This window comes from Ptychodera flava, chromosome 17, assembly GCF_041260155.1.
Source record: "Ptychodera flava strain L36383 chromosome 17, AS_Pfla_20210202, whole genome shotgun sequence".
Classification (NCBI taxonomy): domain Eukaryota; kingdom Metazoa; phylum Hemichordata; class Enteropneusta; family Ptychoderidae; genus Ptychodera; species Ptychodera flava.
In genome coordinates, this window is record NC_091944.1 from 12,924,209 (window position 1) to 12,948,749 (window position 24,541).

Consider the following 24,541-nt stretch of genomic DNA (forward strand, 5'->3'; position numbering starts at 1 on the left):
TTGCGTCTTAAATGCTTGAAAGAAAAATAAACAAAAAAGGGTATTCTCTTCCCTGTAAACTTCTTGCCGAAAAAGACGGTGTCAGAGAAATCAAAATATGTGATTCATAGGAGTCTGTATAGGGTACGATATCATTCATTTCTTATGAGTCCCTTTCCTAAAATCTCTGCATGTAACATGTGTTACTTTTTATTTGTACACGTGTTATATGTTATTATTTAAAGGGCCATTATTTATAACTTTTGACCATTTTTTACCTCGGAAAATTCCATGTTTGAGGCTCATATTTGTTGCAAAATTTTGTTTTACGGAGAAACAAACATGATTAGTGATGTTATAGCCACATAAAACTGCTAATTTTTGTTCAAACGTGTTGCCCTTCCGAGCTCGTTTGTTGAGGTCTGGCATGCTCAGCGTGCTGGGGAGAACGCAGATATGGTGACGCCGCGAGTCAGCCGGGGCGATCACGCGAGATGTACAAGTTCACTTTTATTGCGGGATCAAACAGCATTGCGTCGTGGATTGCCAGACATCTGGCTACGCAAGGTGCTCGGACAATGGACTACGACGTAAATACCGGGCATAAGTAATGAATATTATTTTGAAATTGCTGTAAATGGCTCGCGCAGGTGCAGAAGAATGCCTACGTTGCAATCCGCGTGTCAACAGAGTTTGTATTTCTGTCCGGACAAAAATTGAAATTTTCGTTGTAAAATCACATGTTATTTAGTTGTAGGGCACGTAATGTTTCTGAATAATATGCGATTCTCTGTTATTTGACAGGCTATTCAACATGAGCCAGTGATCATTTCAATCAAAACTAACGGAAAATCGCCAGAAGATACAGCTAATGGAATTCTTTAATATGCATCTGGTCGTGTCCTGGTCAAAAACGGAGATAGGCTCTGAACAGTTACGTTGCTTGGCACCTACTTGTGATTCTCGTTTCAAATACGAACCTCTTTTGAAGGTTAAAGAAATCAAAACAGCCAATTGTGAATGTCAACATTTTTTCATCCAGTCTGACCTGCATCTTCTTAAATCGATTGGTCTTGGTGTTTGTCGAAAGAGGGAGTTATCAAATTTAAAATCAAAGGTCTCTAGCATAATTTTTATGAGATGAGTCTCAAATGTAATGTTGTGACAGCTTATTCGAAGTTGAAGTTGAACAACGTCATGTGGCACATGCGCAAACAACAGGCGAAACTCAAAACCAATTTTAAGTTGACAAAGTACGATAGCATAAGGTAACAAGACAAGACATCGTATTTGGATGAATTACAATATAACCGTACATTGAACACAGTACAAGGGAGCAATGGTGAGAAATCATTAACTTAGGGGGACAAAGTTATGTTGAAGGGTAGAAGCCTCTAGGAGAGCCTCTTTTGTTCACTCGCTGTTTTGATAGTCTATTGTGGACGTACGCCTAAGTTACTGAATGGGCTGGCGTAAGTATTAACTAGAGAAATGTAAACCATATTAACGCTTTAATTTCTGAAATTGGATCGCAAGACAATTGATAAAAACTCTCCATAAGTACGTGAAAACTCACCGTCACAAGATTTGTCATCGTTCGCCAACGAATAACCCTCAAAGCAGGAACATTCCACATTCGTGTCGTTAACCGAAGAACAGTTGTGTTGACAGCCTCCGTTGTTAAAGGTACAGGGATCTAATCTGGGCAACGGTACTGAAAAGAGAACGCAAAATAGTGCTTCAACAAATTATATCGAATTTGATCAGAAAGTATCCGCGCTCGTTTGTGGCTTTCTTTTAAATAAAGTGCAATGATTCCACTCGACTTCACAAGAAACGCCCATTAGTTAATGATAGCTTCCATTGACCTACGTATTGTCTATTTCACTTCGTTATTGACACTCAAATCATTGAATAGCCAGGCGCCCCCTTATTTGACTGAAGTTTTTCATCGAATTACATCAAACACCAGTGATGCCAGTCATGGAAATTCGTATTTTCCAAAATCCAAGACTGCTACAGGTCAAAAGTCTTTCTCTTTCCGTGCTGCGAGTACTTGGAATACAATTCCCCCTTCGATCAGAAACAGTTCAACTTTTTTCACTTTTAAAGTTAAGTTGCGTGATTATCTATTTATGAAGTTTACGAATAAGGGTTCAGATTTAGATCAAAATATTTTCTTCTGTGATATAATGAAGATGTTTATTCTTATTCATTTTGTACACCAGCTCTACATATATTTTCTATTTATACGCAAGAACTTTTTCGAGGTCTTAGACTACTGTGATAGAAATTACAATTCATTTGTAACTCAAACTGCCCTCTTTGAATAAAGTCTAATAATAGTAATAATAGGTTACGAAGATATGTTCAAAAACACGCCTAAATATGTCTGCACCATTACGATGTTTCTTGTGATTTTCACGAGTATTGCCTCCTAATGTAGGCTTCCGATAAAAATATATCGAAGACCTTGGTATGGTGAATGTGTTCGACATCTGTTAAATTGTCGGGTAGCAGTGTGTTTGTTTACCATATTTAGATCACATTAAAATATTGTTTACGCTAAGTATTGTACAAATTATGCCGTTCTGTAATCCGACCAGCGTAGGTAAACTGGCGTCTAGCAGATGGTTGTATTGATAATGCAAATATCATGCTATTTAAAGTTGTTCCTGAATTCACTAGACTTAGTACCTTGGAAATGTTTGAATTTTCTTCGATTCAGATATTTTGAAATAGTGCAAATAGAGTTTATCACTAGGGAAATTTGACCTAATTTGATAGAGTCCTCGCCATTATTGATTCTTCAAATACAATTTACTTTTGTCATACTGTTCACTTTTAGCAATGATCCCACTCATGTGATAGAAAATTCATTAACATGATTTGCTCGATGTTCGCAAATGAAGTTTTGATCGTCAAATTGTTTATTTACATGCTGAATTTATGGGCGCTTGATTTTTATTAGTATCACTTATATCTTGTGTGCTGCCTTGTTTTATGAAAACTGCATTTTGATGAAAATATCACTATTTTGAATATTAACATCATGTTTGTTTAACACTAATATCCCGATAATCAATCAAACTGACATGACACGGTCGCAAACACGGCTATTAGGGGTCATCCTGGCCATATTATTATTCACGATAATCCTAGGGGGTTTTCTACTGACTATGTTTGAAAGCACTCTAATATAAACAAATTTACACCAGATTAATGATTTGTACAGTTAGTGTGCAGGTACACCTAAACAACCGTTCATGTTTAGTTGTACGATTGGACTGACTTCCTTGTATGTGACATAGTATTTCTTGCCTAGAGTTTATGTTTATTAGACATCTGGCCATCATCGATAGTGTACTGTTATTGTTACTAAGCAGATGTTTTTCCTCGTCGTATTAATGTTTCGTCTTGTTCTGCCCTCAAAAAATGCCAAGGTACATAAAAAAGATGCACAATGTCTAGTTTCTCCATGTACACCAAACTCAAACAACTGAAAGGGATTTAGTGGACTCCGTTTTTAACGTTTTGTAATCATGAATGCAGTCTTTTGTTAATTAACCACGTGATTGCCAATTATGACAAATAAATACCACAGGACAGCCATGACGACACCAAAAACAAAAATACATACATCCTTAAGTCGCGAAATATCTCTATCACCACGATATTTTAAATTTGCCTGCGATGCTCAAATATCAAATTAGCAGCTTATTTTGCATGTCATATTTCATAACCAACATATTCTGCAGCTGAAATTGATTCTCCCCGTTCCCTGAATATTTAAATACTCCTCAAAGCAAAGGGAACGTGACGTTATTTTCTTGACATTATGGTTTATAACTTTGATTTGAATTTGCAAACTTCGGTAATAGTATCAACTCATCTGGTAAAGCAATTTCTTCCAAATACATGATGTGGACCAGCGTTAGACACGTAATAACATAACACTTTCTCGTGAAACGTTACCCAGTTTTCCCACGAAGTACAAATACACAGCTAGAAAACTACAGGCAGATTTCAGGACATGCCTGTAACAGGGTGTGTGCAGTACCTGTAACAGACCCTGAGAAACAACCTCTGTTACAGGACCTGAAAAACTGGTCAGATTTCAGGGCTGTGTGGACAGGTCTGATTCAGGTCTGGTAGTACAGGACTGTATACAGTGCGAAAATTTCTGACTGTATCCAGTACTGTGAACACAGCACTGAAACATGGATGTATGCACATGACTGTGCCCAGTGCTGAGTTCACAGGGCTGTTACAGGACCTGAAAATTCGCTAGATTTCAGACATGTATTCACAGGTCTGAATCAGAACCGGTAGAACATGACTGTATACAGAGCGAAAATTTCTGACTGTATCCAGTGCTGACTTTGACTTTGATAGTGGACATTTCCAGTAGGTTTACATGATTTGTTTATTTGAAAATTACCAAGATATTTATCGAAATTCCAATCAATATGATGTTCGTTTTTTAAGCATTCTTCGGTTTGCCTGTACAGATAATGCAATCATGTTCAGTACAATGACCAATGTAAAAATAGATCATTTCACAAGGAACTCACAACACTCACATTTGCACTCATCACACATTTTCAATGTAAAAAAACATCGACCATCAAAGGTATGGGGAACAATAATAAATATTTATTAAAATGTTGCAAATTACAAACTATAATCAAAATTAACATCAGACTGGTAGAACCTTTCCAGCTCAGTGACGCTGGCGGCCAGACGCGTTCTCCAAACACTGTAGGCCTATGACCTGAAAAAACCGTGGTGGCGTGGGTTTTCTTCTCTGACGAACTTGAGAATGAAATGGAAAATATTATGCAAACTACCAACAAAGGAAGGTCACATTGCTTCATGCATAATTGTAGAGATACCTAAAGGTAATAATCAGTGGTTATTACTATATGAACATGATGCGAAAGTTTATATACATTATTAATCTTATGGAATTTCCTGTTTAAAGATGGACAATCGTTGAAATTGAAAGTAATGTCATTTCTCTAAATCGTTGTAATTATTATCAAAATGTGTAATAAAATATAGGGGTTGCCGTGTTTGTGAGATTCAAGACTATGAATTTTAACATTTATGAGAAAAAATGCCGAGTCAGCATTTCTTTTACTGATGCATTTTCCATGGACGAAATTCGATGCCGTTTGTCTCAAAATCAAGCGCGGTGATAGTATCATTTTTATTTGATGACAATTAATCTTTTTTTGACTGAGCTTTGTACAAAATTTCATGAAAATGACAATAGTAGAAGTTGCTTTTCCAACAATTTTCAATGTAATCCTATGGAAAGGGACAAATTCCATGCGCGCGTAAGGATCATGCATCCTTAGGCCTAATGTCTTTTAAAATACATTTTCTATAAACCCGACCGCAAGTTATGCCTTCATCAACTCCCACTTGGTAACATTTTTTAAACACATTTTTTTAATGCCAACGGTCGATATTTGACGGCGACTGCGTGCGGATCACGAGATATCAATAAAAACATGTCATTTCCCGAGCGTATTTTTCACATCCCGAAGTTTTACGATCGTTTCTGATTATGATCCGAAATCCCCCGAAGGTTTGTTGTGGTGCTGATTGACGATATTCTAGGGAGTCCATAATAAGTTCGAACGACGCAATTTTACCTCCCACTGCGAAGACTTTATGCTTCACTTCAGGTAAGTTTTTTTTAAAACTTCTCCTTAGTATTGTCGTTTTCATTATTCTCAGTCAGTTCGATTATATTTTTAACCAATACCACATAGATATTAGTTTTTACGTGTAAAATATTAGCCACCCCTGATGACTACATTTTGTCGTCTGCCACACAGTTATGCGTGGTTCGATACGCGGCGGCCGCTATGTATCAACCGCACCACGGTCCCTCCACGGGACCGTGACCGCACGTATCTGTGCAAGTCACCTATGAGAATTCTGGTGGAATCAGCAAACTTTGTCTTCCGTTTTTTCTCTGAGTCAGTAAGACTCGGCTTTGCCCACGGGGCATGACCGATCACCGACGCGAGTGGTACTGTGGCGTACAGCAGCGTTAGCATAGACTCTTGCTGCGAATCCGTACTACGTAGCCTTTGCCACTTGGGTAGCTTGGTCATTGGAGTGGCTACTCCCCACTCGTACTCCCAAAAGAACATGTCAAGGGGTGGCAGGGCTCGTTTTCGCAGCAACGTAGACTCGTACTCCATAGCTTATTTGACAATGGCCCCAGTGCCGAACGTTCCATGTTCCATGTTCGGAAGCTGAATTTAGGTGGGCCAATGGAATTCAAAGTTTTACTTCTTTGAGGACACGTTCTTATCGATTTCTTAGACGTATTTCACACGTGCTTGCTTCATTTTAAGTAATTTTCACTGAAACTGTAAATGGAATCACTCCCACTGGTCTTGGGTTCATAGTTGTGCTGGTTTGTCCGATTTCCGCGTCTTTGTAGCCTACGTGTACGGTAGATTGCGCCACAGGTTATCGTAACGTTGCTTGGATAGTCGTTCGAGGCGGGCGGCCGCAGGTCGCCGTTATACTTGGAAAAAACACAGTCCCTCTATCTATGGATAGAGGGACTGTGGAAAAAAGAGACGGCGACCTGCGGCCGCCCGCCTCGAACGACTATCCAAGCAACGTTACGATAACCTAGTACCTAGTACCTGTGGATTGCGCTACGTGCCGACAACTTTTCACTATCATTTCAGTTCTCATGTACAAAGCCGCCTACTCAAGACGAGCAAAATAAATTTTTAAAAAAGTAGTATATACTTGTATTTCATGTATCGTATTATGCAACTAAGCTCCGTAAGGAAATTTTATTGCTCTTTTTTTGACATTTTTCTGAAAGAACGATCAATATTCATATGATATTGCTGCCTCCTTTGTGATGGCAAATACGTCATATTGCACATGCGCATTCCCGAGCATCCTCAACGATGAAGGATCGACCCATGCAGGACATACCAGGACATACTACATGTAATTAGTAGTACTTCTCGCTCATGACTGTCAGAGTAATTCCCAAGCGCCCCGCACACACCCGTGGTCTCTGACCAGGAGCAGTGTCATTCGCTGGGGAACTAAAGTATGTCGTCAGCGGTCACGACTGCAGTGGCTTATGCTAGCTCCGAGTTAGCGTCCTGCGTCGCGTCATCGTCGTCCAAGCCGTGGCCCTGCGTGCGCGTACAGGTACCGGTCTGTGTGTTCCGGCAGACAAATAGACATTGATTTTTGACATAGAAATTGATTTTGACTGTGTGATGTGACAGTGAAGGGACGAGGTAAGCCTATGCGTGAATCCACAGGGAACACACACGTCTATGTTTTTGTTGATGATATCGATGGTGGCTAACAAAATCAAGCAACACATCATTACTTCGGTGTTGTAACTAATAGTATTCAGTGCTTTCTCCCAAATGGCATTGATTTATGTTGTTTGTCTATGTGACCCGGGAAGAGGAGGAGAAATGCTACTGTACTGTACCGTACTGGACTAAATTCTTACACCGGCCGGCCACGCCTCGTCCCTCCCACCATGGAAATATAACCCACACCACAGTCCTTTGGTCGAGGGACTGTGCCCACACATTGTTCCCATGTACACGTGTGGCTTTGAAGTGCTCAGACCGAAGCTTCCTTCTATTTACATAAGTTACATATCCTGCCACTGTCTTTGGGATTCATAACTATGGCATTATACTATAATGTTTTCATTTAAATTTTTCTAACACTTAACAGGTAAACATTGATTGTAATGACACCGACCATCCATGGGATGCTTTCTGTGAAATTTGCATGAAGAATTTCCCTACCCACAGACATCTAGTCAGACATCTAATCTTTTAAGTGTCACTCATCAGAGGCAACTGGAATTGACTGCATTGGATGATGTACCGTCACCTACCAGCTCTAATACTCTTTCCCAGAAGTCATTATCTCCAGATATTTGCACCGATTGCGAGATTTATTCTAGCAGTGTGATAAATCCGGTAAGATGATTGTGGTACAGTAATATTTTCCACGTTAGAAGATATCAATCCACTTAAAGATAAATTATTTTGTCTCGCATTTTAATTTCATGAAGGAAACCTGCATAGTGAATAGCATACCTCACATGACTCATCAAAAAACACCTCATCAGTCATTTTCTTAGTTGGCCTGGACACATTATTTTATTTTTATTACTGAACTCTGTTTATTTGTAAGTTTTGAAATCAATTCCTGCAGTGCATTCTGTTTGGTTAGGCATGTCCCACTGTGCCTGTCAAACCCCAAAACTTGAACGCATTTCTTTCTGTTCATTGCATGCTCAAAGGGGATGGTGGCAGTGTCAGTGCAGTGCTAGACTCTTACGTCAGTTCCGCCTATAATCAATGGTTTTCAAATTTACCAAAATTATACATGTAGAAAATACAAATATACTATTTTATTTTAGGGGCAGTTGATTGTCTTAATTGGGCAATTTTTTCTTCTAAAAATCACTTTTCATAATAATTATATTGATATGTTGCAATGAGGATATTTATTACTGTATTAGACCTGAAAATTTTGATAAGTAGGTTTGGAGAAAAAAAATGGACCAAAAATCACAAAAATTGCCCCCAAATGAAATGCATGTAACTGCAAACATTTGTCTTAATTTCAACATATTAGAAAGGTAACACACATTTCTGTCAATTTTGATTCAGAAATTTCAATTTTCAAATTTACATGTCGTACATATCTTTTAAAATAACCCGTTTAATGACATGATTTAGATATGATCAAATTATCATGTAATCTAAAAGAAATTTTGTATAGAACAAGCCAATCAAGAATGCTATTATTTCAACTATTTTTTCATACAGTTGTTACCTCGTTTTGATTAGGTACAATGTATATGGGAGCTGACAATGACATCATATTGTCACTATTTTTACTAAATTTGATAGATTTGTACGGAAGTGCAAGGATGTGAGGTCATGAAAATGGCTAATTCCAATCTATATTTACCATTCTAACTGGAAAGGCTTTTTTGGGACCCATTTTTTTCTCAGAATTGGATTCAGTTTTCAAACATTTTAGCCATGCTGTTTGCTTCGATTTTCTGGATAGCTTTCTTAGGTATCATGACAAATTTATGATAGCAGGCATGAATTTTAACTTTGACAATAGTAAATATAGTTTTTTGTATTTTTTTTCAGAATTTCATGCAGTATACTACATCATTAGTTTGTTATCAATTTCATGATACTTTAAATTGTAAATACTAGAAATTTACCAAAAAGTGCATTCCATAGTTATCATGATTTGATAAGGGGCTTAAATGTTGAAATAATAATGAAAAAATGTAGTGTCCAGACGTACTAGTTTTCCACATTCGCTCCCAACTACCCATCTAGCCAAGATCACTTGGTTGCCACTGATATCATGCTGAGATTATGCAACTGTTTTAATAAACCAGGCAATCATATATAATCATACTGCTAATAAACATAAGATCATATTCTTTGACTGCAGACTTCCATGCTATATCAGTTGCAAAGTCTCCTCCGTAGCCAGGATATCTCTGGTATCACAGATGCTTCCAGTGTTGCATAGATAGTAAGTCTGAGGCCAAAGGCTGAGGGTGCACTCTGACACTGAAGGCGGAACCTCGGTTGTAGTACTAGTAGGAAGGTCAGACTCGAAAATCGCAGATGCTTCGAAAACCAAAAAAAAAACATCCACCCACCCAAAAAGGACAGGCTGTTGGAAATATCATTGATACCTCAAATCTTTACTTTGGTTGCTACATTTAATTTGTAAATGCCTCAACTGAGCGATAATTCACTGACATCAGATTCTCTGCATTCATGTTGTCAATCTGCTGTGGTTGTCAAGCGTTGATGCCCAAAGGATTGTTTGTGTAGAGGGAAAAAATATTGGAACTGATAAAATTTAATGATGTTGATCAATATTGTTCAAAATATTAAACAAAATTTGCCCCTTTCTCGTGTATTATGAGATTGACAGTTTGTACTGTGTTAACTGTTAACATCAACATTTTGCTTGTACATATATGTAGAAATTGATGGCTGAGTAATTTGTTTCACTTGTTTTTAATTCCGTGAGTTTACAAATGACAAATAATCTCAGAATGATCTTATCTTCTGCTAGACTCCTCAAGAGGATGACTATGTTGAAGAGAGAGACGTAAACCAAGAAGGATGCTCAAGAGATCAATGTGGTTAGTGTGATTTTGTGGTTTATGGTATATAACAAATACTCCAGTACATTTGTGAAAGTAATGTTACAAATTATGATGTACACTCCATCATCATGTACATCAGCATACTGATTTGACTCAAACCATGGTGGTGAAAGGGTTATTTGCCACTCTTGTGAAAGGATGGCTGCTGAACTCACTGCCAGCACATTGTGCACACTGTTCCATGTATGCTACCAACTGCTCCGATATTTCTATCACACATACATGCATTTTTTAACAGCATACATGTACAAAGACATTAGTTAATACAAATTTATACATAAATTTGCGAACTTTTTCCAATGTTTTATTTTAATCCATTATCCAATGCGAGTATAGCCCAATCACAGGGTGAGATATCCACCACTCCTGGGTTAAGGTTTGGTAGGTTAAAGCTCCATGAGCTGCAACTTTTGGGATATTTTTCATGAAATGTATTTTCAAAATAACATTAGCCTATACAGATGTACTCACTGAATGATGATAATGCAAGTATTATCAGCCACTAAATATGACTGCAAATGTAAGTTTTAAGTAGTGCTGGACCCAAATATGGCCACCACCAAATGATAAACAAATAAGATGAAAACAGTGCATTTACCTTTGATTCTCTTATCCCATCCCCTATAACACATGGAACTTAATATATACTTCTGAAACATTTCATTTTCTATTTTCATTGCAATATTTCACATTTTTTTAAATGGTGGGAAATTTCAAATGTACCGATATTTCCTTTTTAGCGTTTTGTCTCAAATAAGTGTTAACTTGATATAATATCATGCTATATAGGTATAATATCATGTAATAAGTGGAGTCAAAAGCATACCCTAAATTATTATAGATATTTGAAGCTTCACAAATTTTATCGACTTACAGCTCATGGGGCTTTAAAATTAGGGTTAGTTGGGTTATTGGAACCACATAATTTTTTTGGTTTTTATTACTGCCAGAGTGTTTTTGCACTTGTATTTGTGGTGACAGATACCACATTCACATTTATAATTTGGGAATGTTTAAGTGGTAATGGTTGTGTTCTTTCAATTCTAAGGTTAACTAAGCCAACTTGTTGGCAAAATGAAATGTTTTATGATTAGTACTGACAGAATTATTCTTTAATTAAATTGTAAGCTTGTCTGATTTTAGGCACGGTTACTCTAACAAACGTTTTGTAGAGTAACCGTGTTTTGGGTTATCTGCTACAGCCTTTCACTCTACATTTGAAAGCGACATGTTTGAACTGATACATTCAAGACAGTTATTGTTAGAATTTTTGTACACATTGTAGGGTGAAAGTTTACAGAAGTATGTGTGGTACTTATTGAAAAAGAGAGACCCATCTGTTCCACCAAGGTATAAGATAAAAAATATTATTGATAGTTTACCAGGCTTTGAGAAACCTTACAAGGTAATGATATTAAAGGGACAAAGTCACCCATTTTTGACATAATTTTGGTTATTTTAGTTTCTTTTGAAATATTTGTAGCGTTCTTCTCACTGAAGTTGGCTCAATCTCTGGTAAAAACAGCTCAACTCACACCCTGTACATGAACATAATGCATGAATATTGCCATCATTTAATTTTTGGTATGTACCAAAAAATGTATTGTAGAAGAATTCATGTATTATTATCATGTGCAGGGTGAGAGTTGACTTGTCACATCTGGTGATGGAGATATGTGAGAGGTCTGAAATCGGCAGTCTGCGCCCCCAAACTGCGCTAGCGCATTTCAATTTGCGCTATCAATCTGCGCTCCCATTCTGTGCTATCGATCTGCGCCCCTGTTTTGCGCTCTCTATTTCTCCAAACCATATGTGCTGTGAAAACGACCCAACTAGCACAAGAACGTACTACGTCGATCATGATTTTACTATTTCCATCATTTGACTTTTTGATATGACATTGGATCGAGATATGGTGCTGCAGGCCGTTAGGGAGCTGCATTTAGGACCCTTGTAGCGAGTCCTGTATCATCGATGGCTGCCAGACCTACGTGGAGATAGAGTTGACCTTTCAAAATTCTGCCTTCTCGGCATACACCTACGTACTTTTTTGACTTTCCAAACATGTAAACTACATGTATGAGTGTGATAGAAACGACACATGTGCAACCACTTAACTTAACCAAGTATCCGCGGTTTGAAACAGTCCCGACATTTACGTCCCTCGGACTGGCACTGTCACTCTACAAACCCTCGCCCCGTCCGGCTCATTCTTTGACTCGGATGTGATACATTGTGAATGAAAATTCAATTTTATGAAATATAAATATTGTAGAATCAGTAGACAGTCCCCTGTAAATCAAATAGGTGTGTACATACAGATTCAGTAAGGTTGTACTTTCACTCGGCCGCTAGTTGGCAGGTTCACAATCGATATGATTGTGAGTGCACTGAACAGCTAGGACGTAAGCTTATGTGTTGTCATGCTGAACTGTGGCCCACGGTTAGTGGTTTTCAATGTTAAAACTCGTTGAAGTGCAAATATGTGCATAAAACTACCCGTTAAAGGATGACCGGTCGATGAAAATACGAAAACTTTCCATGCAATATGCATTATTCACACCGACACGGCTTCATCAACTGTCCCCGTACTAAAGGAAGATGACACGCGTATTTTATTCAACATATTCGGTCACCTATTCGGTAATGACGTAGCGCACGATCTCCTTCAAATGTTTTACTAGCCAAGCCTTTTTAATGAGCTTACTGTTCTGACTGAGAATTTAAAATAAGTTCGAACTAAATTTAACTTATTCCAACTTAAAGTCGACCGTACATCGGTAGATCCTGCACGTAACGCTTGGCTGACGGATATAGATCGGAGCGCGGAGGGAGGGGGGTGTGGCCCTATACCGGAAGGAAGGAAGTAAACCAGTTCAAGTGACCTGAAAATGTACTTCCAGATGATTACAAGAAGCTTGCGACGCTTGATCTCGACCAACATGCCACGATTTTCGTTGCTCGATAATCCGGTCCTACATTCTCTCCAAAACAAAACGAAAACTGCCAGGACTTTCTTTTGGGGAAAAGTGTTGGGTCATATCGTACCGGGAAATTCCTGAAATATTACTAAAATGGCAAACTATCAGCTAAATCGGTACTACAAGAACACATATAAATAAAGTTTAAAAAATAATACGAGTCAATCTCTCCCGTTGTAGGAAAGGGCGACAGGTTTGCAGCGCGGTGCAAAAGCTATTAAGGGAGCGTTCAGTTTTTACGGCTGGGGGGGGGCCGGCAAAATCTTGTCGCCGGTGTTCAAAAAAATATAGACCCCCCCTGCATTTTTCGTGAAAAAAAGATGACCCCCCCTTTGTCAGACGAAAAAAATTGATGACCCCCCCCCCCCCCCCCCCCCGCTTAAAATAACTAAAACCCATACGTCAAATTTACCCGCATGGTTTGGATTTGAACTCCGGTACGCCGCGCACTTTATTTGTGTAGCAGAGATGCCAGTGCACAAACTTCTCAGCCACATCTATTGAAACGTCTGTTAATTAGGACGACTGTAAGGCAATTTTTAACTTCATTTCAATAGACAACTCATGTCCATGGACATTGTATAAAGTAAACCTTATTGGAGTGGTTCGCCAAAGGCAGCCCTCCGGTTAAGAGGGTCATGGGCCATTACGTAAAGTCAACTTTATTCTAGTGGGCCACCGGTACCACCGGTAAAGAGGGTCGATCATGGCTATTGCATAAAGTAGACTTTACTGGACAGGGCTGCTGAAGGCGCACGGCCATTAAGATTGCCGTGGGGTATTACATAAAGTCAATTTATTGGAGTGGGCCGCCGCAGGCGGCCCGCCGGTAAAGAGGGTGATCATGGCCATTGCATGAAGTAAACCTAATTGGAGTGGGCCGCCAAAGGCGTCTGCCTGTTAAGAGGGTCATGGGTAATACATAATGTATATTTATTGTAGTGGGCGCCGAAGGTGGCCCGCCGGTAAAGAGGGTCGATCATGGCAATGGCATAAAGTGAACTTTATTGTTGGTATTATGTTTATGAAAATTTGGTGACCCCCCCTTTCTTACCAGTGAAAAAGCGATGACCCCCCCTTTGCGGATTCCAAAATTTGATGACCCCCCCCCTGGATTTTGCCGGCCCCCCCCCGGCCGTAAAAACTGAACGGTACCTAATTATAAGAAAATACAACAAACATTTTATGTTGTCAAGAGTTAGATGTGTTCGTTTCATCTTGAGGTAGGAAAACTACAACCGATGTCGGCGCTGACATGAACTTGACAGTCATTTTTCACAAAGAACATGCATAAATTGCCGCGCGAGACAGGAAGTAGACAACGTGAGTCAAGAACAAGTGAATGTCCAACGCGATCGCGCGACGACAGCACAGTACACAGGTCTCGATCGGATAGCCTTTTTTACACAAGTTTCGACATCTTCATCTTGACTGTGAACTCTGGTAACCAGATTGTAACTGTTGAGACAACAGTATACGGTTAATCTACTAGTTAAACATTCGAAAATTGGATTTAAACCAGGTTTAGCAAAGATGTGGTTGCGGTTTCAAATTGCCGTCTCCGTATAGAAATAAATACATGCACCACGGTGTTTGGGTCAAGTATGGGTAACTTTATTACTACTAGTCAAAAGTCTATATTCTACAGAGTGCCGTGACCACCCCCAGAAATGCTAGCAAGTGGCGAGATTACAGAGTTGTGGCTGCCGGGGTGGCCACTGGCACTACCACTATGTATTAAATGTTTCTAATAACTATATTGCTGAAAACGTCACGGTTATCTTCCATTCCGACGTCTTGTGCCCCACTTGCCAAAAACTTTGAAAACGGTTGTTCACTCGAATTTAGGCTATCGCCGGGCAGATCGTCCATGTAGCCGACACGAACACAAAGTGTCTGTTTAGCGGCTACCAAAAACTATTAAGAATGAGCTTACAAAATCACTATCAGTTTCGCTGGGAACATATTCGATGGCTTGTTACACAACTGTTACCAGATTTCAGGTAACACTGTTTACCACACGATGGATCTTTATTTAATACAGTAACCTATAGAGATAGCTGATTGATATCGTATATAAGACAGGTGCCTCTACGGCGGTAAAACTAATAGTTTATCCCTATGTAAATCCGGTCCCCCGAGAGTTGAAATGTCCGACTTCTGCATGGTCACCGCGCCGTGCAGTGTAGCGACAATGATATGATTGCAATTTCGTTTGAAGTTCGTTTACATGTATGTTAACGCAAATAAGGTGAAAAATATCAATGTTTGCCAGTATCTTGTTATACGGGACGAGATTGTGCTGCTCTTGTACTGCGTGAACTTTGATCGAAGTGCGTTGGCCGTCTTTTGATTTTGAATGTCGAAAATTGCATATGTAACCTCTCCTAAAGCCTTGTGAACTGCGATTTGTTTGCATTTTTTCACGATTTTACTTTCTAACAAAAATAAGTTCACGTAAAATGTACTGATAGATGCGTAGGGAAGTTTTATTACTCACAAAATTTGTACTGTGTGTACAAGTTTGAACAATTATTATAAATAATGAACGGTTGCTGCTCTCATAAAATTGCCGCTGCTTGGACGTGCATCTATGTGTCATAACCTTCCAAGAAACAAACATGATGTAATTTACTGATATGAGTAACACTGGATTCCCTTGTAGTTGATTTCCTTGATGTTCTGGTTGTAAGCTTACTCTCTCCCTTACATGGCGATGTAAAAACTGCTCAATTCACTTGCTCATTCCGACATAAACAACAGTGTACTAGTTTATCAACATATCATGTAGTGAGTAGAATTCAAAGAATATCCATATGTCAGAAACATTAAAATGAACACAATATGAGAAGATTCCTTTCACAAAAAGATCAACTTCAAGTGATACTTTTGAAGATTTGAAACGAGTACGTATACCCTACTTCACACTCGTCAGTCTTACGTCATCGACAAGTCACCCACTGCGTCGGCAGGCTTGACGTCATGGACGTAGACTTGTCAATCATCACGGAAGTCGCGAACATGTATGATCTGTCGGGTTCAAACGTTTCTGTGAACATGAACAGAAATTCTCAGTATCGACAAAGAAATCGTCAAAAAAGAAGTTGAAAATCGTGATGCTAACGTAAACATAATTTTGTATCCACTTGTGCCATTCCATGTTACAGGGTTGCGTCGCCAGCCCTGCCACTCACTCTGCTGTGCATTGTTGTCGCCGTCGACTAACAGCAACGTCTAACCATGGGGATACTAACATAATTTAGTCGGAACTTGACTTTGAGCTTTAAACTACTTGATCACTTCCCGACCTCCTTATACGAGAAAGAAAATCATCTAATTTTTACTACTTCACATATCTTTTGTGTCGGATCCACTGTCCACAGAATGTATGTATGTCGTGATTGTACCGGAAATATATTTGATCTTACATTACTCATAACCAGTCGTCCTGACAATCCTGACATACGTCAAAGTTTTTAAAAAAATTACGAAAATACTGAAAAGTTTTCTAATATTATGAAAAATAGTGTTGCAAAGTGTTGGCAATGGCGTGATGGTGGGAGGCAACCGACAGCTATAAAGTTACAAGTAAATACAAATATATTTCGACACTGATATGTCCTACGATCTGGCTGGCAGCTTATCAATCTGTGCGATCTGTGGCAAAGTGCCACGGATTTATATCGCGTTAGTTTCGTAAATGTCGCAGCTACAAACTAAACTTACAACATTCCATAGATAGCGCAGAATGTGGGCGCAGATCGATAGCGCAGAATGAGAGCGCAGTTTGATAGCGCAAATTGAAATGCGCTAGCGCAGTTTAGGGGCGCAGACTGCCGATTTCAGACCTCTCACATACCTGGGTGATGGGGCAAATTTTCGTCATTACAGTAGAATGAATAACAAGAGAAACAAAAAATCAAAATTAAAGCTGCAAGCAGCGTTGTAGGGGCCGAGCAGCTCGCATAGTTGATGAGAAACATAATGCGTCACCTTGAGATCTGCAATTATACCAAACATGAAGGTTTTTGTACTAATTGTTACTCAAGTTTAGGTTTATACGTATATTTGAGGTCAAAGGGTATAGCTCTGTTGGTTACTGAGTTATGGACAAATATGTATATTTGAGGTCAAAGGTCACCGAGGTCACGTGACATTTTGTCAAAAAATTGTATTGCTAAGTTATCCCTATATACCAAAAATCAGACCTCTAGCTCTATTGGCTCGCTCAAAATTAGATATGCGCATAATTAATGAGGTACAATATGTGGCGTCATAAGGTGTCCCATCATACTATACATGAAGGCTGTAGCACTTGTGGTTACTGAGTTATGGACAAATATGTATATTTGAGGTCAAAGGTCACAGAGGTCACGTGACATTTTGTCAAAAAAATTGTATTGCTAAGTTATCCCTATATACCAAAAATCAGACCTCTAGCTCTATTGGCTCGCTCAAAATTAGATATGCGCATAAGTAATGAGGTACAATATGTGGCGTCATAAGCTGTCCCATCATACCATATATGAAGGGTGGTAGCACTTGTGGGTACTGAGTTATGGACAAATATGAATATTTGATGTCAAAGGTCACCGAGGTCACGTGACATTTTGTCAAAAAAATTGTTTTGCTAAGTTATCCCTATATACCAAATATCAGACCTCTAGCTCTATTGGCTCGCTCAGAATGAGATATGCGCATAATTATTGAGGTACAATATGTGGCGTCATAAGCTGTCCCATCATACCATACATGAAGGCTGTAGCACTTGTGGTTACTGAGTTATCGACAAATATGTATATTTGAGGTCAAAGGTCACCGAGGTCACGTGACATTTTGTCAAAAAAATTGTTTTGCTAAGTTATCCATATATACCAAAAATCAGACCTCTAGCTCTATTGGCTTGCTCAAAATTAGATATGTGCATAATTAATGAGGTACAATATGTGGCGTCATAAGCTGTCCCATCATACCATATATGAAGGGTGGTAGCACTTGTGGTTACTGAGTTATGGACAAATATGTATATTTGAGATCAAAGGTCATCAAGGTCACATGACATTTTGTCAAAATATCCGAGATATCTGCGTGAACGGATGGACTCACGGATGGACGAACAGACGGACATGACCCAATCTATAAGCTCACTGGACTTCATCCGTGGGGACTAAAAATTGTGTCACTGCATCCTTTTTGCAATATGAATACGATGAGAAACTAAATTTTTATTTTTGTGGCCTTATACATGGCAGTCTATGGAGATCTGCCGTATACATTGGAGTCTATGGACGTGTAAACTAAAAATATGCAAATTTCACCACGATTTGCCCAACTTTGGGAAAGGTCACTCCTATGCACTTCCATACCAAGTTTCAAATCAATCGGACTGGTGGTTTCAGAGCAGGAGATTTTTTGACCAAAAATGGGAGAAAATTACAAAAAATTCATGAAAAATAGCAAGTCCAAGATACTGACCCAAGATGCGCACAATCATTTCATGTCAGCCCAAAGTACTTACATGCTAATTTTTCATGTAATCTGCTCAGTGGTTATTGAGTTTTTTCAATTTTGACTGTTTTTACATTTTTTCACTTAATTTGCATATTTTTGGCAATGACAACTTCATTTGAACAAAATCTCATCTACAGCCCATCATCCATGTACACACCAAATATCAAGATGAATGTACAGCGGTTTTGGAGTTTTTGATGTTGACGGACAGACATACAGACATACAGACATACAGACACACAGACATACAGACATACATACATACAGACATTTCCTAGCCTATAAGAATAGCTTCCATTGCCATATATACATATGGCTATGGGAGCTAAAAATCAGTGAAACACAAATGGTAAATAGTACTATCACCAGCTGCAAATATTTAGAGGGGCGGCTCAGTAGAGTACATGGATAATAATAGGTCGTGCAATAGGCTTCAAAGGCAAATATTTTTTTGAAACAATCATACTTGTGCCATTACTATCCCTATGGGCATTATAGGGCATGGCATAGTCTTTCTCCAGGCACAGTTCTTCATGCTTGCTTCCGATAATAGAGCATGCAACAGGAAACTCCAAGCCTGGCTAACAGGGCCAGCCCAAACATCAATATTTCCTTTCTTTTAATGTTTTAAGCTTAAAATTAAAAGCTCAAAATATTGACCTATATCAGCTTTGCAGTAGAAACCATAACCTCATTCCATAGCAGCCATAATACCTTATGTTGAGTGTTGCTGTACGTATGTAAAGCACACCGGAGTAAAGTTCAACCCTCTAATAATGATGTATATGGTGAGAGGATATTACACTTGTAGCAATCTGCTCATTTAAATACTTAATTGTGTCTGCACAACATTTCATCCCCAAAAGTAGGATTTCTTGGGTGCTACAGAGCAAACATTTTCAATGCAGAGTTATAATTAAGCAATGAAGCACACCCAGCGATGGTATACCACGAGATTTTGACCAGTTCTCGACATATATGCACGAGCGATAGCGAGTGCATATATGAAGTGAACTGGTCAAAATCGAGTGGTATACTGTCGCGGGGTGTGATTTATTGCTATTATATCATAACAGTATATTGAAATTCTGGCGTGGAACGTCAAAAATGGATTTTTGCTCAAGCTGAGAGCTCACACGTATGCCAGCCGTGGTATATCACCAATATACCACGGTTCTTTTCGCGTCTCGACCAATCAGATCGCTGTATTTGCGCCATCAATATACTGGTATGATATAATTGTATTTATCACATGATAAGTAACGTGTCTGAGTATGTGGAACTTGTGGTGGTTACCCCTATAGTTTGTTGCATGCACTGGGAAATCATAAGATCTCCTGATGATTTTACCAGTGCAAGAAACAGACTGTATAGGTAGCACCACAGGTTCCACACCCAAATATATCTCTACCCTACAGAAACATATTGAGCACTATGCATTGCCTGAATTAACACCTAACTACCGTTTGTTAACTATTGCTAAATTTGGTTAACATTTTTGTTCAGTTTGTCAACTGCACTTTCTACAGAAACATATTGAGCACTATGCATTGCCTGAATAAACACCTAACTACCGTTTGTTAACTGCTAAATTGGTTAACATTTTTGTTCAGTTTGTCAACTGCACTTTCTAGTTCTAGTGACTGAATAGATGTCCTTTTCAGTACAGCTCATATATGTCTGAGATGCATTGTTATTGTTCACTTATGAATTTTACTAGACTAAAATTCATTTGTCAATTCATGTGATATACATACATTATACAGGCTGTGTTTATAAGATGAATATTTTGACTGGCTTTGGGCAACAGAACAAGCAACACCACTTGATACAAAAATAAAACTACTATAAACACACCAAAAGTTACATCTACTGCCCTTTAATCCTTTCACCACCGTGGTTTGTCCCAAATCCATTGTTTTCTATGATAAAGTGGGACCTCTATACAGGGAACTGCATGGGGGTGGAAGGGTTAAGGCCATTTGATTGTCATACTGATGTAACAGGAATTTTGTGTACTTTCATTTCAGGATCTGTATGGAATACTTCTAAGTCTTCAAGATAGAAGATGACAGCTGGTGTCTCTTGAAAACCTTTCACCCAATACACAAATATGACAAATTTGGTTGCTCTATATTTAGATTGTGTGGTTGCAAACTGGTAGCAGCATCCACATTTCTGGAGGGTGCTTCATTTCACCACTGTTGTGAAAAGACAATTTGGAAAATGGACAGTTTATTTTCCAATATGACACAAGTTATCCGTACTATCGCTTGAATAATTTCATATTGTAGTGACACATTGGAATGCCTTGACTGCATATTGCAGAAGATAACTGATACAGACTCTTTTGGACAGTTGATGAAAGGTGTATTTGATGAGGTTAGAATGACCAGTGTTTAAAAAGACTGACAATATGATGCAATCCAGAAAGTTTATACAAGTAAACATAGCACCAGTTTCATGTAAATACTTGTAAGTGTATTTCTGTCTGAATAAAATTTCTACTGGGAATATATCTGTGTCGTTTGGTTTTTGGCTGATTAAAAGTATTCAGGCTTTTTTCGACATCTTTAGTGAAAACATGTTAATTCCTGTTCAAAAACAATAAGAACATTAAGCATTCTGTGTACAACTCAAGTCATAATAACCACAGCATTTTCAGACTCTGTTATACCACTGTGCAAACAACACCGTATACAGTCCTGTGGATACAGATGCTGTGATGGGCAAAAATTTCAGACCCTGCCACAGAGCTGTGTACACAGCACTGTATACAGTCCTGTGGGTACAGGTGCTGTGACAGGCAGAAATTTCAGGCCCTGTTACACTACTGTGCACACAGCACTGTATACAGTCCTGTGGGTACAGGTACTGTGACAGGCAAAAATTTCAGCACCTGTTACACTACTGTGCATACAGCACTGTATACAGTCCTGTGGGTACAGGTGCTGTGACAGGCAGAAATTTCAGGCCCTGTTACACTACTGTGCACACAGCACTGTATACAGTCCTGTGGGTACAGGTACTGTGACATGCAGAAATTTCAGGTCCTGTTACACCACTGTGCACACAACACTGTATACAGTCCTGTTTATCAGATACTGTGACAGGCAGAAATTTCAGACCCTGCCACAGCACTGTGTACACAGCACTGTATACAGACCTGTACATCAGCCCCTGACACAGCAATGGGACGTCTTTGCTGACACAGTCCTGTGCCACAGGGTTGTGTCAGGGCCTGTGCAGGGCCTGTCACAGGGGCGAAATTTTTTTTGCTGTGTACCCCTCAAAGCCTTAGCAGGTTTATAATACATGACTATTTAAAATCCGAAAAGATGTCAATCATCAAAGGCTTGAATCTTAATAAAGGTAAGTACGACACATCTATTAAAATTGGGGAGAAATCTGGCCACCATCACCTGTCAAATACAATGTCCGTGTATACCATCAAAATAAACATATATGATTGGCTTAAATCTAGATAGCGCGTAGAAAATCAAGTAAATGATAGTACCTTAAAGGGAAACCTTCGTGGGAACTGCGCCTGTGCGAGTTTCTTGTTTACAAACAATGTATTTTGTGCATGCTATCCAGATGCGCCTCATCATCGTAGCAGTAACATTTAGATTATACGATGTAGATTATGATAGATATGTTTTAACTTTATTACATCAATCACCATCGTACCTTGGATACAGTGTCTGAATTGGTCGTATGGGTCCCATACGACCTTTGAGCGCAGTTCCGACGACTGTATCCCTTTAAAGGCTTCTTTTTATATTTGAAAACTCAAAACAGCAAAAAGGTCGGGACTATATGCCGTACCATTTCGCAATAAATACCATATCAGGTCTTTCATGATCAGTGCCGGCGAAGCACTGTTTTTCGACGTACAGTACTATTGGTGACCCTAGCCTTGTGTACACATCTGTAATATGCTGGAAACCCTAATTTGCCCGGCAATTCTTGCGGTCTTTGTTGATGCAGGAGGATACTCATACCTGATCGAGACTTACCTATAGAGCCTTTCCTTCCTGGTATAAATAGCACCATTAGGACAATGGCTGCCATGGCTACGAGGAGGATCAAAACCCAACACACAACTCGGCCTTTAGATCGTCCTTTATCCTGATGATAAAAAGAATCACGGAGTGCCATCCTTAAATAAAGTGTCGTCATTTCATAAACACCGTACTTGTACTAAAGTAGCAGCTTTTTGTTCCCAGAATTGAAGATGACAAAACGCGAATGCATTCGATCCAAAGCAAGCTTTGTTCTTATCTTGATTTTCTGACTTGGATAATGCATCATTATCATCACTACCACCAACACATCATCATCATCATCATCATCATCATTATCATCATCATCATCATCATCATCATTAGTTTTCTCCCCGTCGACCTTACCTTCTCTCTTTCCCAATGCTTACACCGATTACTGAACTTGCATGCTGAGACCCGAAACAAACCTTTACAAGTAACCTGTGAAACTTCACTATCACCAGTTTGGTTAAATGTTTGTCTGATACTCTCATTTCGGACACGCAGATGCATGTATGACTGAAATTGCCATGTTTTACGGCTAAAATCGGGCCATTGTCTAAATTGAGCATGCTAAGATATCAAAATATTGAAAAACTGAATGAAAATACCTTAATAAGCTAAACAAACGAACAAAAAACCAAGCGATCATGCAGCTTACCTCCAGACTTCCATCCTGATCAAGCAAGCCATTCTGTTCGGCGTTCGGATTCGCCATTAGAGTGAAACAAGTCTATAATAGAAGATCTCGACACTGTAATGGGTAAATCCTTTTGAAGCTACAAGCTTGGCGCTTGACCCGGAGAAAATTATCTATGGCACAGCACTCACGAAAAGCTTCTTCAGAGAACAGATGTATAGAGAGTTGTCGTTTTTGCTGCAGGTTGTTTTATCAAACACAAATATCTTACACGAAGTGAATGAGATTGACTTGCTCTCAGAAACAGACACGTTTACAAAGTAAACATATACGACACCACAATGAGGCACATAACAATGGTCTGTGTTGTGAATATCCAATTATAGTATCAATTACCCGGATGTTGAAATTCAGTATTCATGGTAGAGAGAGTGTGTCACTGGTTTGTCTCATTAATTTAATTTGATACACAAAATTGAACCTTTTATTCTTTCAGAGCGTCTACAATTTTGTGCTTTATCTAAAGGTTCATTATAATGTCTTCCCTGCTTTTGGTCAGTGAAGATCTGTTCCTCATTACGTCTGGGTAATCTATCATCTGCGCAATGTTATATATGTTAAACAAGTTCATAAAAAACAGAACTGTCTGCTCGCGACCTTGACCGTCACGGTTAGGAGTCATGTTGCATGTACAAAGGTGGATAAGTTATTTTTTCAACTACCACGTTTCCTATTCAAACAGTTTTAAATGTATACTTCTATATAGATGACTAGTACCTTGAGAAGTAGCAACCTGCGCTGAAAATATTTTTAAGCTGTACTAGATTTTTCAAAATTTTAACTAAATGTGAACATTCATCACATCAAAACGCTAACTAACAACTTTATATTTGCCTTTTGAATAAGTAAACACATAATTTGAAAACTGATATGAATGAGGGGTCATTGTCGTCAAGGATAATCTGCTTTGGACCAGGCATGTTGTTTAATCACGATGGATGGAATTCTAAAAGAATACCGATCGAGAAATAAAAGCTAGGAAATACTCAGTGTCAATATTAATTCACTTACTTTAACATTTGTTCATTTTAAAATAAATATTAATCAAGTTTTCAACATTTTTAAAACCGTTTAA

General features: G+C 38.8%; 1 protein-coding gene and 1 long non-coding RNA gene across 7 annotated transcripts in view; one reads left to right on the forward strand and one right to left on the reverse strand.

Annotated features, from left to right (window-relative positions):
- Positions 1-23,746, reverse strand: part of LOC139115480 (matrilin-2-like) — a 35,069-nt gene extending 11,323 nt beyond the window's left edge. For 5 of the 6 annotated variants that reach the window (XM_070677618.1, XM_070677616.1, XM_070677617.1 and 2 more), the window contains exons 1-3: positions 23,428-23,734; positions 22,740-22,851; positions 1,556-1,693 (exon numbers count right to left, since the gene is read on the reverse strand). In XM_070677618.1, the coding sequence (XP_070533719.1) occupies positions 1,556-1,693; positions 22,740-22,851; positions 23,428-23,484 (307 nt within the window). In that variant the 5' untranslated portion in view covers positions 23,485-23,734. Of the gene's footprint in view, positions 1-1,555; positions 1,694-22,739; positions 22,852-23,427 lie in introns of all 6 variants that reach the window. The other variant, XM_070677619.1, reaches the window with a different exon arrangement.
- On the forward strand, positions 6,911-21,236 carry LOC139115486 (uncharacterized). The gene is made up of 4 exons (XR_011548135.1): positions 6,911-6,975; positions 7,735-7,985; positions 10,135-10,204; positions 20,751-21,236. It is a non-coding gene; the product is annotated as an uncharacterized lncRNA (long non-coding RNA).
- Positions 23,747-24,541: the final 795 nt, after the last annotated feature.